The sequence below is a fragment of the Puma concolor genome, chromosome E2 (genome assembly GCF_028749965.1).
Source record: "Puma concolor isolate L17-30 chromosome E2, mPumCon1.1.hap2, whole genome shotgun sequence".
In the NCBI taxonomy this organism is placed as follows: Eukaryota; Metazoa; Chordata; class Mammalia; order Carnivora; family Felidae; genus Puma; species Puma concolor.
This window is the reverse complement of record NC_141681.1, coordinates 14,210,182-14,227,378: the sequence shown is the minus strand read 5'-3', so window position 1 is coordinate 14,227,378 and position 17,197 is coordinate 14,210,182. Positions and strand designations below refer to the sequence as shown.

Sequence of the window (17,197 nt, the reverse complement as noted above, 5' to 3'; positions counted from 1 at the left end):
GAGCCAGGACAGCATCGAGGAAGCCGCGATCTGGTTGATCACCCAATGCATGACTTAGGATGTTGCTGCCATCAAGTTTTTGTGAACCAGCTCTTAGCTCCCTAAAGCATAATCTCATTAAACTCAGTGGGGTCTCTGCTACAAATTGAACTCAGTCACAAACTATGTCACCCTCTGACGCAGAGAAAACATGACAGGTAAAGCACCAAAAAGTTCACTTCCCTTCTGACTTTATGGACCCGGAGCTGACAGTCTGTGTTTTAGGCATGATTCATATATTTTTAACCATCCTGATTTCTTTCTCCTTCCAATCCCACAGGAAATGAAAAGTATGAAGCCTTCTTGAATCAGGCCAGAAAAAACCTAGAAAAAGAGTACAACTATGAAACACTTGACCACTTAGAGATAACTGAGGAATTGCCTGAGGATGAATCTTCTGAGGTAAGATTAGCTTCACTCTGCACAGAATGAATGTGGGAGGAGAATAGTAGGTACAAAGACCCAGGGGCAGGAAGGTAATGGTCTCTCTGAGGAACAGAAAGGAGAAGAAGCTAGAGCTAGAGCAAAGAAGGGGGAGAGGTAAGGAGCCCCCTAATGAACCTATTAAAGGGTTTTGAACTTTATTCTGAGGGCAACAGCAAGTTAGTGAAGTGTTTCAAGTGGGGCCTGGGGTAATCAGAATTGCATCTTTAAAAAATCTCTCTGGCTGCCTTGTGAAGCCCTGAGAAGTTCTCAGGGGTTTGGGTTGCGGTGTGTGTGTGTGTGTGTGTGTGTGTGTGTGTGTGTGTGTGTGTGTGTGTGTAATAAGGATAGATGTGCTGAGATGTGCTCAGTTTTTAAAAGCTGAGGGAGTAACTCTAGATGAGAGATGGCGGTGGTGTCAACAAGAGTGATAACACAGGAGGTGGAAAGAATCGAGTAGTTTCAAGAAATACTCCGGAGTTGGAATGGTCAGTGATTAAGGATTGGTTGGATGTGGGGGTGGGGCAGAGGTGACCCCTACCTCAAGTGTCTTGCTTGACGGACAAAGTAAGGAGGAGGAGAAGTGAGATGGGAAACTCAGGAGGAAGAGCAAGTTTGAGGGGAGAGGAGGAAGGGATCTGAGTTCCAATGGTTTGTTATTACACCCGAGATTTCTGAACATCATCCAAGTGAGCTTCCCATGGGGAGCTGGCCCCATGGGCTAGAGAGCTGAGGAGAGAGGCTGGAGAAAGTGCTGAGAGTCACCAGATGGCCATTGTGATCACAGGGAATGGTGAGGTTCCCTGGGAAGTGTACCCAGTGAGCAGGGGTAGATTCAGAATAGAACCCTCTGGTCGTCAACAGCTAAGTGGGGGAGGGGGCAGCCAAAGAGGTTCAGCATGGTGCCTCCAAGGTGGAAGCCAAGCCAACAGTTGGTCTCTCCAGGCAGAGTGGCCCAGCTTGTAAATAAAGTCGGCCCTCCCCCAGTGGGAAGTGAAAGCAAAATCCCCAAATCCTCCTTCACCCCTCCCTGATATTCTTCTCTTAATAGTCCATTCTTGACCATAAAGCCTGCTTTCTCCCTGTGCTGATCTTTATTTTAATTTATTTTATTTTATTTTAATTTTTTTATTTTATTTTACTTTATTTTATTTTATTTTTTTAATATATGAAATTTATTGTCAAATTGGTTTCCATACAACACCCAGTGCTCATCCCAAAAGATGCCCTCTACAATACCCATCACCCACCCTCCCCTCCCTCCCACCTCCCATCAACCCTGAGTTTGTTCTCAGGTTTTAAGAGTCTCTTATGCTTTGGCTCTCTCCCACTGTAACCTCTTTTTTTTTTCCTTCCCCTCCCCCATGGGTTTCTGTTAAGTTTCTCAGGATCCACATAAGAGTGAAACCATATGGTATCTGTCTTTCTCTGTATGGCTTATTTCACTTAGCATAACACTCTCCAGTTCCATCCATGTTGCTACAAAGGGCCATATTTCATTCTTTCTCATTGCCACGTAGTACTCCATTGTGTATATAAACCACAATTCCTTTATCCATTCATCAGTTGAGACATTTAGGCTCTTTCCATAATTTGGCTATTGTTGAGAGTGCTGCTATAAACATTGGGGTACAAGTGCCTCTATGCATCAGTATTCCTGTATCCCTTGGGTAAATTCCTAGCAATGCTACTGCTGGGTCATAGGGTAGGTCTATTTTTAATTTTGTGAGGAACCTCCACACTGTTTTCCAGAGCAGCTGCACCAGTTTGCATTCCCACCAACAGTGCAAGAGGGTTCCCATTTCTCCACATCCTCGCCAGCATCTATACTGTCCTGATTTGTTCATTTTAGCCACTCTGACTGGCGTGAGGTGATATATGGTGTGGTTTTGATTTGTATTTCCCTGATGAGGAGCGACGTTGAGCATCTTTTCATGTACCTGTTGGCCATCCAGATGTCTTCTTTAGAGAAGTGTCTATTCATGTTTTCTGCCCATTTCTTCACGGGATTATTTGGTTTTCGGGTGTGGAGTTTGGTGAGCTCTTTATAGATTTTGGATACTAGCCCTTTGTCCGATATGTCATTTGCAAGTATCTTTTCCCATTCCGTGGGTTGCCTTTTAGTTTTGTTGATTGTTTCCTTTGCTGTGCAGAAGCTTTTTATCTTCATGAGGTCCCAAGAGTTCATTTTGCTTTTAATTCCCTTGCCTTTGGAGATGTGTCAAGTAAGAAATAGCTGTGGCTGAGGTCAGAGAGGTTTCTCCCTGCTTTCTCCTCTAGGGTTTTGATGGTTTCCTGTCTCACATTCAGGTCCTTTATCCATTTTGAGTTTGTTTTTGTGAATGATGTAAGAAAGTGGTCTAGTTTCTTCCTTCTGCATGTGGCTGTCCAGTTCTCCCAGCCTCATTTGTTAAAGAGACTGTCTTTTTTCCATTGGATATTCTTTCCTGGTTTGTCAAAGATTAGTTGGCCATACTTTTGCGGGTCTAATTCTGGGGTTTCTATTCTATTCCATTGGTCTATGTGTCTGTTTTTGTGCCAAAACCATGCTGTCTTGATGATTACAACTTTGTAGTAGAGGCTAATGTCTGGGATTGTGATGCCTCCTGCTTTGATCTTCTTCTTCAAAATTACCTTGGCTATTCGGGGCCTTTTGTGGTTCCATACAAATTTTAGGATTGCTCGTTCTAGGTTTGAGAAGAATGCTGGTGCAATTTTGATTGGGATTGCATTGAATGTGTAGATAGCTTTGGGTAGTGTTGACATTTTGACAATATTTATTCTTCAAATCCATGAGCACGGAATGTTTTTCCATTTCTTTATATCTTCTTTAATTTCCTTCCTAAGCTTTCTATAGTTTTCAGCATACAGATCTTTTACATCTTTGGTTAGATTTATTCCTAGGTATTTTATGCTTCTTGGTGCAATTGTGAATGGGATCGGTTTCTTTATTTGTCTTTCTGTGGCTTCATTATTACTGTATAAGAATGCACCTGATTTCTGTACATTAATTTTGTATTCTGTGACTTTGCTGAATTCATGTATCAGTTCTCGCACACTTTTGATGGAGTCTATCGGATTTTCCATGTGTAATATCATGTCATCTGCAAAAAGTGAAAGCTTAACTTCATCTTTGCCAATTTTGATGCCTTTGATTTCCTTTTGTTGTCTGAGTGCTGATGCTAGCACTTCCAATACTATGTTAAACAGCAGCGGTGAGAGTGGACATTCCTGTTGTGTTCCTGATCTCAAGGAAAAAGCTCTCAGTTTTTCCCCATTGAGGATGATGTTAGCTGTGGGCTTTTCATAAATGGCTTTTATGATGTTTAAGTATGTTCCTTCTATCCCGACTTTCTCGAGGGTTTTTATTAAGAAAGTATGCTGAATTCTGTCAGATGCTTTTTCTGCATCGATTTACAGGATCATACAGTTCTTATCTTTTCTTTTATTAATGTGATGTATCACATTGATTGATTTGCGAATGTTGAACCAGCCCTGCAGCCCAGGAATGAATCCCACTTGATCATGGTGAATAATTCTCTTTATATGCTGTTGAATTCTATTTGCTAGTATCTTACTGAGAATTTTTGCATCCATATTCATCAGGGATATTGGCCTGTAGTTCTCTTTTTTTACTGAGTCTCTGTCTGGTTTAGGAATCAAAGTAATACTGGCTTCATAGAATGACTCTGGAAGTTTTCCTTCCCTTTCTATTTTCTGGAATAGCTTGAGAAGGATAGGTATTATCTCTGCTTTAAATGTCTGGTAGAATTCCCCTGGGAAGCCATCTGGTCCTGGACTCTTATTTGTTGGGAGATTTTTGATAACCGATTCAATTTCTTCGCTGGTTATGGGTCTGTTCAAGCTTTCTATTTCTTCCTGATTGAGTTTTGGAAGTGTGTGGGTGTTTAGGAATTTGTCCATTTCTTCCAGGTTGTCCAGTTTGTTGGCATATAATTTTTCAGAGTATTCCCTGATAATTGCTTGTATCTCTGAGGGATCAGTTGTAATCATTCCATTTTCATTCATGATTTTATCTATTTGGGTCATCTCCCTTTTCTTTTTGAGAAGCCTGGCTAGAGGTTTATCAATTTTGTTTATTTTTTCAAAAAATCAGCTCTTGGTTTCATTGATATGCTCTACAGTTTTTTTAGATTCTATATTTTTTTCTGCTCTGATCTTTATTATTTCTCTTCTTCTGCTGGGTTTGGGGTATCTTTGCTGTTCTACTTCTATTTCTTTTAGGTGTTCTGTTAGATTTTGTATTTGGGTTTTTCTTATTTCTTGAGACAGGCCTGGATTGCAATGTATTTTCCTCTCAGGATTGCCTTCGCTGCATCCCAAAGCGTTTGGATTGTTGTATTTTCATTTTCATTTATTTCCATATATTTCTTAATTTCTTCTCTAATTGCCTGGTTGACCCATTCATTCTTTAGTAGGGTGTTCTTTAACCTCCATGCTTTTGGAGGTTTTCCAGACTTTTTCCTGTGGTTGATTTCAAGCTTCATAGCATTGTGGTCTGAAAGTATGCATGGTATGATCTCAATTCTTGTATACTTATGAAGGGCTGTTTTGTGACCCAGTATGTGATCTATCTTGGAGAATGTTCCATGTGCACTTGAGAAGAAAGTATATTCTGTTGCTTTGGGATGCAGAGTTCTAAATATATCTGTCAAGTCCATCTGATCCAATGTATCATTCAGGGCCCTTGTTTCTTTACTGACCATGTGTCTAGATGATCTATCCATTTCTGTAAGTGGGGTGTTAAAGTCCCCTGCAATTACCACATTCTTATCAATAAGGTTGCTTATGTTTGTGATTAATTGTTTTATATATTTGGGGGCTTCCATATTCGGTGCATAGACATTTATAATTGTTAGGTCTTCCTGATGGATAGACCCTGTGATTATTATATAATGCCCTTCTTCATCTCTTGTTACAGCCTTTAATTTAAAGTCTAGTTTGTCTGATATAAGTATGGCTACTCCAGCTTCCTTTTGACTTCCAGTAGCATGATAGATAGTTCTCCATCCCCTCACTTTCAATCTGAAGGTGTCCTCAGCTCTAAAAGGAGTCTCTTGTAGACAGCAAATAGATGGGTCTCATTTTTTTATCCATTCTGACTCCCTATGTCTTTTGGTTGGAGCATTTAGTCCATTTACCTTCAGTGTTATTATATAAAGATATGGGTTTAGAGTCATTGTGATGTCTGTAGGTTTCATGCTTGTAGTGATGTCTCTGGTACTTTGTCTCACAGGATCCCCCTTGGGATCTCTTGCAGGGCTGGTTTAGTGGTGATGAATTCCTTTGGTTTTTTGTTTGTTTGGGAAGACCTTAACTCTCCTTATATTCTGAATGACAGACTTGCTGGATAAAGGATTCTCGGCTGCATATTTTTTTCTGTTCATCACATTGAAGATTTCCTGCCATTCCTTTCTGGCCTGCCAAGTTTCAGTAGATAGATATATCACTAGTCTTATCGGTCTCCCTTTATATGTTAGAGCACGTTTATCCCTAGCTGCTTTCAAAATTTTCTCTTTATCCTTGTGTTTTGCCAGTTTCACTATGATACGTCACGCAGAAGTTCGATTCAAGTTACATCTGAAGGGAGTTCTCTGTGCCTCTTGGATTTCAATGCCTTTTTCCTTCCCCAGATCAGGGAAGTTCTCAGCTGTTATTTCTTCAAGTACACCTTCAGCACCTTTCCCTCTCTCTTCCTCTTCTGGAATCCCAATTATGCATATATTATTGCATTTAATTGTGTCACTTAGTTCTCTAATTCTCTCCTCATACTCCTGGATTTTTTTCTCTTTCTCTTTTTCTCAGCTTCCTCTTTTTCCATAATTTTATCTTCTAATTCACCTATTCTCTGCCTCTTCAATCTGAGTTGTGGTTGCCTCCATTTTATTTTGAAGCTCGTTTATAGCATTTTTATCTCCTCCTGACTGTTTGTTAGTCCCTTGATCTCTGCAGTAATAGATTCTCTGCTGTCCTCTATACTTTTTTCAAGCCCAGCGATTAATTTTATGACTGTCATTTTAAATTCATTTTCTGTTACATTGCTTAAATCATTTTTTATCAGTTCGTTAGCTGTCGCTACTTCCTGGAGTTTCTTTTGAGGAGAATTCTTCCGTTTCATCATTTTGGATAGTCCCTGGAGTGGCGCGGAACTGCAGGGCTCTTCCCCTGTGCTGTCTGGAGTAATTTGCGTCGGTGGGCGGGGCCGCAGTCAGACTGGTGTGTGCCTTATCTTCCCCTCTCCCAGGTGCAGGACTCACTGTGGAGTGGTGTGGCCCCTGTCTGGGCTACTTGCACACTGCCAGGCTTGTGGTGCTGCTTTGATGGGATCTGGCGTGTTTGCCGGGGTGGATCCACAGATGCACAGGGGCGGGAGGGGCAGACTCAGCTTGCTTTGCCTTTGGTGGTCCGCTTCAGGAGGGACCCTGTGGCACCAGGAGGGAGGCAGACCTGTCAGAGGGATGGATCCACAGAAGCACAGAGTTGGGTGTTTGCGCAGTACAAGCAAGTTCCATGAGGGGAACTGGTTCCCTTTGGGATTTTGGCTGGGGGATGGGCGAGGGAGATGGCACTGGTGAGCACCTTTGTTCCCCGCCAAACGAGCTCTGTCCTCTGGGGCTCAACAACTCTCCCTCCCGTTGTCCTCTAGCCCTCCCGCTCTCGGAGCAAAACTGTTGACTTATAACATTCCAGATGTTAAGTCCCACTGGCTGTCAGAACACGCTCCATCTGGCCCCTCTGCTTTTGCAAGCCAGATTCAGGGGCTCTGTCTTGCCTGGTGGGCTGGCTGCCCCTCCACCGCCCCGGCTCCCTCCCGCCAGTCCGTGTAGTGCGCACTGCCTCTCCACCCTTACTACCCTCTTCCCTGGGCCTCTCGTCTATGCTTGGCTCCACAGAGTCCATTCCACTAGTCTTCTGGTAGTTTTCTGGGTTATTTAGGCAAATGTGGGTGGAATCTAAGTGGTCAGCAGGACGATGTGAGCCCAGCATCCACCTATGCTGCCATCTTCCTCTGTTGAATCTGTACTTTTGTTATTTCAAGAATATTCTGTAAATGGAATTATACAATATGTAACCTTTTGAGACTGGCTTTTTAAAAAAATTTGTTTAATGTTTTTATTTATTTTTAAGACAGAGACAGAGCATGAGCAGGGGAGGAGCAGAAAGAGAGGGAGACACAGAATCTGAAGCAGGCTCCAGGCTCTGAGCTGTTAGCACAGAGCCCGATACGGGGCTCGAACTCACGGACTGTGAGGTCATGACCTGAGCCCGAGTCAGATGCCCAACCGACTGAGCCACCTGGGTGCCCTAAGACTGGCTTTTTTTTCAAAGAGCATAATGCCCTTGAAATCCATCAATATCAATAGTTCATTCCTTTTCATTGTTCATTAGTATTCCATGATATAGATGTACTAGTTTCTTTTTTTTTTTTTTTTAACATTTATTTATTTTTGAGACAGAGAGAGACAGAGCATGAACAGGGGAGGGGCAGAGAGAGAGGGAGACACAGAATCGGAAGCAGGCTCCAGGCTCTGAGCCATCAGCCCAGAGCCTGACATGGGGCTCGAACTCACAGACTGCGAGATCGTGACCTGAGCCGAAGTCGGACGCTCAACCGACTGAGCCACCCAGGCGCCCCTAGATGTACTAGTTTCTTTACCCCACCCAACACCCCTGTGAAGATTTTAATACCACAACTATACTGTATATCTGTTTATGTACTGTGGCCTTTTGGAATGCCATAAATCATTGTAATATCTAAAATTTTTTCATTCTCCCCTCCATGAAGCAATTTTTTCCCTCTTAGAGGTGATTTGACCCCATTGAAAATGCATATTCTAGAAGAATTTGCTGACTTGGTTTTTTCTCTTGCTTCAGTTAAGTGCTCAGCTCCAGATGGAAGTAGAGCGACTTATAGTCCAAGGCTATTCCATAGAACATCAGAAAACAATTATCCCTGATTCCACAGATGACTTCAGCTACCGGAGTCGTTGCAGACTAGCCAAGTGAGTGTCCTTCCATGGTAGGCTTGTTTCAGAGGAGAGCAGAGCAAACAGTGTTGCCCACTGGAATGCTGCCTGAATCAATTAATGGTTGATCATGTAGAAATGAAATCTACTTGCGTCCTGTATCTGTTATCTTCTAGCATCCAGCCAACCAGGCAAGTCTCTGCCTCTGAAAGGCAGAAGCCTCTGGCTTTGTTTGATGGATAGGCCTGGCTTCAGGTTCATGAGGGCCCACACTGAATGTGTTTTGGGAATGGCTGAAGCAGCAGTGTGAACTTTGGGGGAGGGGAGAGTAATCTTGTTTCTATAGCCTCCTGTCTGGAGGGTGGTTGTTCTGTCCTCCAGTTCTGAGGTCAGAACTGTGCACAGGAGATAGAAGAGAATAGCATAGTCACTCTTTTGGAAAAGTGACTGGTAAAGAGAGCCTCGTTAACTGTTTCAGAGTCCAGCTGCCAGAGTATATCCTGGACTTTGGCTACATCATCCTTGGTGACATCCGAACACACATCATCAAGATCACCAACACCAGTCACTTCCCAGTGTCCTTCCATGCAGAAAAGCGCATCCTTCATGACACAGGTAACCAGACTGGGGAGACCCTTTCTTCTTGCACTTTGTCATTTCTAACAGGGTGCCCACGTGTACTGATCTTCTGGAGTAGTGTTCATGCTTCTTCTGGGATCAGCTGAAAGAATTCTTGGGCCATTAATTGATACTTTGAATGGTCATGGGTATTAATTGATACTTTGACCCCAGGAGGGCTCTATCTACTGCAGTTCTTGTTTGCCATTTCTCTTTCCCACAAAGAAATTTTGTTTATCTTGTTCCAGGTTTCAGTACTGAGTTAGATCGTGTAAAGAATCTGCCTTACTGTGAAACGGAAACATTCGAAGTGAAATTTGACCCACAAGGGGCCAGTCTCTCAGTTGGAAACAAAGAGGTCGTTCTACCCATCAAGGTAAGACGCACTGCTGGGCCCAGCTGATCCTCCCCAGCTACCAGCTCTGCTTGCCAGTTACCCCTAGGATGAATCAATTGCTATTTGAGAGCCGTGATTCTTCCCCCAACCCCATGCCACGTGGTAACAGCAATTTTATGCCCATTCTAGGTGGTTGGAGGGCCAACAGTTCACATCTGTCTCCAAGCCAAGGTGACCATTCCTGCTATGACACTGTCTTGTGAAAAGGTGCAGTTTGCCACAATTCAGTGTGGACAGTGCCTCGTGGAGACTATTCAGTTTTCCAATCATCTCCAAGTCCCTTGTGAATGGTTTTTCCTGAGCCATAAGCCAGTTAGCAAGGTAAATGGGTTGTAACCCATTGGTCCCCTTTTTCCCATCTCCATTTAATCCGGATATGGAATTCTGGGCCTTCACTTTCATTATTTCACTCTTCTTCCCAAGACATGCAGTGACAACCATGGCTTCCTAAATACAATCTAGGCCCTTAGCCCAGCGTTCAAGGACTTACCAGCCCGTGCTATCTGGTAGATGTGTCAGTCATCTTTGTAGTCCTGGTATCTACACCTTCCCTGACACCTGGAAGGGACTCAGTAAATGTAGGCTGGGTGAGTGGAGGATAGAATAAATTTGCTTTCCATAGAAGATGATCTAATTGTCTAATTATCTGTTAACCAGCTGGAGAAACACATGCCAAAGTACTTAAGACGGAAACTATGTGCTGAATTAAAGCCAAAGACACGAATCTTTGAGATCCAGCCCACTTCTGGGGTCTTGGATCCTGACGAGAGGTCCAACGTGCAAGTGAAATTCATGCCTAAAGAAGAGGTGAGCTTTGAAGAATTGTGGTTTCATTCAGAGTCTCTGGGTCTCTTTGAGCTTTACTCAAAGGCCACACTTGATTAGGCAGGACTCTAGGGAATTTTTGAGTGACCTTTGCCTCGCTATTGTGATAAAGACATCAAGTGCTTGTTTCATGTTGGAGCTGTGTGGCCTGGTAGTTAAGAACACCAGTTCCAGAATCAGATCTGTCTAGCACATTGACTTTTATCAGCAGACCTGGGTTAGTGGCCTTCTGCTTCTGTACTGAGAGATTTCATGGCTTTGAGTAAATTCCTTAGCTTCTCTAAACCTCAATTTGCTTATAGATAAAATGGAAAATAACAATATCCCATGCAAAAATCCTTACTGCAATTTTAAAATCCAGTAAGCTCCAGAAACTGGGGAGGTGGGGGAGGGGGGGTATTTCATAAATTTCAGACCCAAACTCATTTGGTAGAAAAACCTAATCTGAACTGACAGGAGACTACTTAACCTTTATTTATTCCACTTAGTTTGCAGAGTCAAACATTGTAACTACAGAAATATTAGTGTTTGATTATAGGGGACCTGATTCGGGCCCTGCTGAGGACATTATGTAACATGGGGTCTATGCACAGCGTTTACCTTTTTAAAAATCTGAATTTGAGGGGCGCCTGGGTGGCGCAGTCGGTTAAGCGTCCGACTTCAGCCAGGTCACGATCTCGCGGTCCGTGAGTTCGAGCCCCGCGTCGGGCTCTGGGCTGATGGCTCAGAGCCTGGAGCCTGTTTCCGATTCTGTGTCTCCCTCTCTCTCTGCCCCTCCCCCGTTCATGCTCTGTCTCTCTCTGTCCCAAAAATAAATAAACGTTGAAAAAAAAAAAATCTGAATTTGAAATCATCTGGCCCCTAGGGTTTCAACTAAGACATTATCAACCTGCAATAGCTACTTCCTAGGGTCAGTTTGAAGATTATATGAATTAATGTGAATAAAATACACAGCATACTTCTCTCTATGTAGTGTCTCAATAACTATTTGCTGTTATCATCAGTAGTTGGGGTACTTCCTGGTAGACATAACACCTGGGCCTCACAAACTTTTTGTGTGTGTGTGTGTGAATGCCATTAACACAAAGCTACTCCAAGCAAAGCACACAGTAAAAATAAAGTCCGGGGCGCCAGGGTGGCTCAGTCGGTTAAGTGTCTGACTTCGGCTCAGGTCATGATCTCACAGTTCGTGAGTTTGAGCCGGTGTCAGGCTCTGTGCTGACAGCTCGGAGCCTGGAGCCTGCTTCGGATTCTGTGTCTCCGTCTCTCTCTGCCCCTCCCTTGCTCATTCTCTGTCTCTCAAAAATAAATAAACTTTAAAAAATTTAAAAAAATAATAAAAATTAAAATAAAATAAAATAAAATAAAATAAAATAAAATAAAATAAAATCCTAGAGCCAGAGAGGGTCTCAAGAGATTACACTGTAAAGACTTGTGCTCAAAGCCTAAGGCATCAGGGAGATGTCTTTCTCTACTTTAGTCTTTTAAAAGAAAAAAACCCATGTGGGTTTTACAGAATACCTACAGTTAACTCCCATTTTCCTGGTAATGGAAATGCTTTGAAGAAATTTTTAAGAGTCTGTAGTGAGAAAGAAGAAAATGACTTCATATCTGATTCTTTTTTAAAAAGCCCGTTTCTTGAATTATCAGAATCTCCCAACCCTTTCAACAGAAAAGAGAATTAATATGTTTGTCATTCTTAGAGAGTCTGAAGGGGTGTTACTGTCAGAGTTGTCAAGATTTGGGGTAGTTTATTAAATGAGAGACATATCAGTAAATAAATTTAAAAAAAAAAAAGAAAGTTTTGTTCAGGTGGTTCCATATATGTTGAGTTGGAATTGGTCAAAGTTAATAGAATATCTCCACCAATTTAGAGGGGAATTTGTTGGCTGTATACAATTAATTGGTTAGCTTTGCAACGCATACAATCCACATCTATGTTTCCTTCAGCATCAGCAGCATAAGAAAATCACTGATGTTATAATATATGTGCAGAACACTATGTTAGGAAACAAGGAAATGAATGAAATGTTTTTGGAATATTTCCATAAAAAGCAATTAAAATATAGAAGTTTGGGTCAGAAGGTGCTAAGCCCATAACTGTTAGTCAATAATTCATTCTCTTACTGTCTCCGTCAATTGATATTTTCTGGGTGTGTATATATGTCCATACGCATTCCATCCATCTGCTTTTCTCCCTTGAGCTAAGATAGTTAAGAGCTCTTCAAATCATGAAGCCACTCATGGCCTCCAAACCCAAGCCATGAACCCACCTGTATCAGAATGACCTGGGCATCTGGTTAAAAATGCAGAATTCCCAGCCTTACCCTGCCCCTGTCAAGTTGGGATCTTTAAGGTTGGGGCCTGTGATTCCACATTTTTAGTAGGTCCCCCAGTAAAAACCAGATTACAATAGTTGATATCACTATTAACTGGTATTCAGATTGTAATTATATCTGATAAACTCAATGCCCCAGCTGATTACCCCTGACCCACTGCTTAACTGTATTTTCAAATAACTTCTGTATATTAATTCAGATTCTCCAAGAAACATACTTGGAGACAAGGATTTAAGTGCAAACAGATTATTTGGAAAGTGTAGGAAACACTGATGGAGAAGTAGGAGGTGGTCAGGGAAAGGCAGGCAGCTAATAAGGCATGTGAATGAGCCAGCTACCTTGGAGACTGGAACATAATCCTACTGGGAAACTCTGTGGAAATAGACAAAATGCATATTTCAGAATTAACCCTTCCCAGGAGCAAGGGACCTGGGGTATTTATGTGGTAGTTCCTGAGTCAATGTTTGAGAATTGCTCCTGGAAGGGATTAATCCCCAGCACTTCTGCTCCACCCTTCCCTGCCCATAGGCAGCAGGGCCCATGAAATGAGAGCCCAGAGGTGCAGACAGTGGCCCATCTGAACACACTGGAGGGTCTGAAGGATCTGAGTGCGGCATTCAGAGGGCCTTTTACGAGTGATGATGCACTTTGTACAGTGCCTAGCATGCTAGAAACCTAGTATTAATGCAGTAATATAAATTACTCTCATGTAATTTTACATGAAAAGTTTTCTTTTTTTTTTTTTTTTACATTTATTTACTTTTGAGAAACAGAGTGTGAGCAGGGGAGGGGCAGAGAGAGAAGGAGACACAGAATCCGAAGCAGGCTCCGGGCTCTGAGCAAGCTGTCAACACAGAGCCTGACACAGGGCTTGAACCCACGAACCATGACCTGAGCCAAAGTCAGACGCTTAACAGACTGAGCCACCCAGGTGCCCCAAAAATTTTCTCTCAATTTTGTCCCCACAGTGGCTTTCAGGTTTACAGAGCATATAACACAAAAAGTTAAGATGCTTGTTTTGTTTTTTATGATTTCCAGAAGTTCTACAGCCAAACCCTGGTTTTCCAGATTGCTCAGAGTCCTCAAAAGCTTACACTGCTGGTAGAGGGGCAAGGTCTTGAGCCACGGTTGGAATTTAGTCCTTCTTTTCTGGAGCTGGGGCCACTGCTGCCTTATGCACCTGGAGACGAGGCTGAGGTGGTGGTAAAGAATCCCTGCAACTTTCCCATTGAGTTTTACTCCTTAGAATTTGACCAACAGTATCTCCTAGAAGAGAAGGTGAGCAGAGGCGAAAACCAAATTTCCTTTTCCTATCCCTGCTCTGTCCTACCATGTACCTGTGCTCTTCCCTCTGCATGGACAACTAACTTCCTCCTAACCTTTGCCTCTTCTTCACTTTAAGCCCTTCCTTGTCAATTTAAAGCCCACTTTGTAGCCTTTCCTGACCCTTGCTCTGAGCAGAATTTATTACTTCTTTGTGATCTCATCACACATTTTAAACAACTAATTGAAAAACTAATGCGTGCTAAAAGTTTAATAGTAAAGAATGTATGCCGCTGTCATATTTGAAGTGAGTTTCTTGTAGACAGCATGTAATTGAGTCTTTAAAAAAAATACACTCTGACAGTCTCCATCCTTAATTAGTGTATTTAGACCATTTACATTTAATAAAATTATGTTAGGGCTTGAATCTGCCACTTTTTTTTTCTGTTTGTTCAGGGCTATATATTTTCCAATTGTTCCTCCATGTACTTGTTTTAAACTTTTTTCTCACAGCAAAATTGAGAGGAAGTTACAGATATTTCCCATATACCCCTTGCCCCACACACATACATACCTTCCTCCATTATCAGCATCCCCTACTAGAGTGGTACATTTGTTACAATTGATGAACCTACATTGATACTTCATAATCACCCAAAATTCACAGTTTACATTGGGGGTCAGTCTTGGTGTTGTACATTCCTTGGATTTGGACAAATGTATAATGACATGTATCCAGCATTATAGTATCATATAGAGTATTTTCACTGCCCTAAAAATCCTCTCTGCTCTGCCTATTCATCCCTCCCCACCCCCCACCTCCTGGCAACCACTGATCTTTTTACTATCTCCATAGTTTGGTCTTTTCCAGAGTGTCATATAGTTGCAATCATACAGTATACCTTTTCCGACTGGCTTCTTTCATTTAGTAATATGCACTTAAGTTACCTCCATGGCTTGATAGCTCATTTCTTTTTATGTCCGTTGTCTGGACATAACAGGTTATTTACCCATTCACCTACTGAGGGACATCATGGTTGTTTCCATATCTGAGCAGTTATAAATAAAGCTGCCATAAACATCCACGTGCAGATTTTGTGTGGACATACATTTTTATCTCCTTTGGATAAGTACCAAGTAGCACAACTGCCAGACCGTATGGTAAGAGTACATTTAGTTTTATAAGAACTGCCAGACTGTCTTCCGAAGTGATCGTACCATTTTGCACTCCCACCAGCAATAAGTGAAAGTTCCTGTTGCTCCTCATTCTCATCAGCATTGGATGTTGTCAGTGTTTTGGATTTTGGCCATTCTAATAAGTCTGCAGTGGTATCTCATTTCAATTTGCATTTCCCTGATGACATACAATGTGGAGCATCTATTCATATACTGATTTGCCATCTGTATATCTTCTTCAGTGAGGTGTCTGTTAAGGTCTTTAGCTCATTTTTTAATTGGGTGATTTGTTTTCTCATTGTTAAGTTTTAAGAGTTCTTTAAATATTTTGAATAACACAAGTTTATCAGATGCATCTTTTGCAAATATTTTCTCCCAGTCTGTAACTTGTCTTTTCACTCACTTGACATTGTCTTTTGCAGAGCAGAGGTTGTTAAATTTAAGGAAGTCCACCCTCTCAATTATTCTTTTCATGGACCATGCCTTTGGTGTTGTATCTAAAATGTGATCACCACACCCTAGGTCACTCTTATATCACCTTCTAAGAGTTTTATAATTATATGGTTTTCGTTTAGGCCTATGATCCATTTTAAGCTTTGTGAAAGATATTGGGTCTATCTAGATTTGGGTATTTTGTATGTGGGTGTCTGGGTCCAGCATTGTTAGTTGGAAAGTGTCTTTGTTCATTGTATTGCATTTGCTCCTTTGTCAAAGGTCAGTTGACTATATTTATTTGGGTCTACTTATGGGCTCTCCATTCTGTTCCACGTCATCTCTCCAGGTCCCTTTTTACTGTCTCCATCCTGTTCTGCTACCTTGAGGCTGAGCTGTATGAACTCCTTAGTACCCTACTTTGTAGAAACTGCCTCTTAGTTCCCTACTGTGAGATATTATGAAATGAGCCACTAATCTCTTTTTCTCTCTTCTCACCATCCTCTAATTTAAAATGATATTCTTTTAAATTAATGCCTGCTGGGTAATCATCTCATGTACACTCCCTCCATGTTTTGCTTTTTGTGGTGTATCTGTCATGTCAGAGCCTATAATATTATGATGTCAGAACCTAATTTCTATCACTTAGTTTTAGTTCTATATTTAAATACATTCAATGTTCAACACCAGTCCTTGTGATGAAGCTTCTTCAGTAACCACTCTATTGTCTGAAGCTCATTCTCTAGTGGATTCCTCAGGTAGGGATCATGGGAACACTATTCCCTGAGTACACATACGTTCATGACTATTAATCTGTGGCTTTTATGCTTGAAGATAAGTTTGGTTGGATACCATATCCTTGGCTCACATTTTCTGCACTTGAATATCTTAAATGCATTGTTCCATTGTTTTCTCCTAAGGTTTTGCTGTTCATGAAGCTGATGCTTTTTTGCTTATTAATTAGTTATCTATTGCTGCAAAACAAATTACCCCCAAGCTTAGCAACTTAAAACAATAAGTGTTTGTTATCTCATGTTGTCTGTGGGTCAGGAATTTGGGAATGGCTTAGCTAAGGTGGTTCTTCTTCCTCTGGACTCTCCCCCAACTCAGCCTTTAAATCTTCTGTCTTCTTTACATGTAATATTTATGCTCTGCCCAATTTAGATTCTGCATCTCAAAGTTTTTCTCAGAAGGGGAATTTGTCGCTCTGGAAAGGAATCTTTTCATTAGGTATTCATGAAACGCTCAATGGCTTATGTTGGCACTGCATCCTCTGTTGTGGGCCAGGTTCAAGCAGAGTCTAAGACTCCGAGATGTGTATGCAGATTTGGTAGGGAGCCCTCTCAGGAGCAACGCCAGTGAAGAATAAGGCAAGCAGTGCCGGGCAGAGAGATGAGCTGTGATGAGATTACAGCAGAGACCTCAGCAGACCCCACAGGAAGCTCTACCGCTAGGCTGTCTCTTTAGAATTGCTCCAGTTGAAGCAAGTTGTCCAGGCCATTGTATGTCTCCATCACCCAGTCTTTGGAATATTCCTTCCTTTCACCCACTGACCTGCCATGCCACCTGTCTCCTGAATCAAACTCCATGTATGAGTGGGTTTCTTCCAAGCTCTCTTCTCTATATCATGTCATTGGCCAGTTTGTCTATCCCAACATCAGTCCCACACTGTCTGTTACTCCAGCTTCAACAGTCTT

General features: G+C 42.0%; 1 protein-coding gene across 7 annotated transcripts in view; it reads left to right on the top strand.

Moving 5' to 3' along the window:
- HYDIN (HYDIN axonemal central pair apparatus protein) overlaps window positions 1-17,197 on the top strand; it is a 442,685-nt gene that overhangs the window by 315,339 nt on the left and 110,149 nt on the right. For all 7 annotated transcript variants that reach the window (XM_086688949.1, XM_086688948.1, XM_086688951.1 and 4 more), the window contains 7 exons: window positions 320-441; window positions 8,359-8,486; window positions 8,929-9,065; window positions 9,317-9,444; window positions 9,595-9,786; window positions 10,123-10,272; window positions 13,668-13,907. In XM_086688949.1, the coding sequence (XP_086545075.1) occupies window positions 320-441; window positions 8,359-8,486; window positions 8,929-9,065; window positions 9,317-9,444; window positions 9,595-9,786; window positions 10,123-10,272; window positions 13,668-13,907 (1,097 nt within the window). The remainder of the gene's footprint in view (window positions 1-319; window positions 442-8,358; window positions 8,487-8,928; window positions 9,066-9,316; window positions 9,445-9,594; window positions 9,787-10,122; window positions 10,273-13,667; window positions 13,908-17,197) is intronic.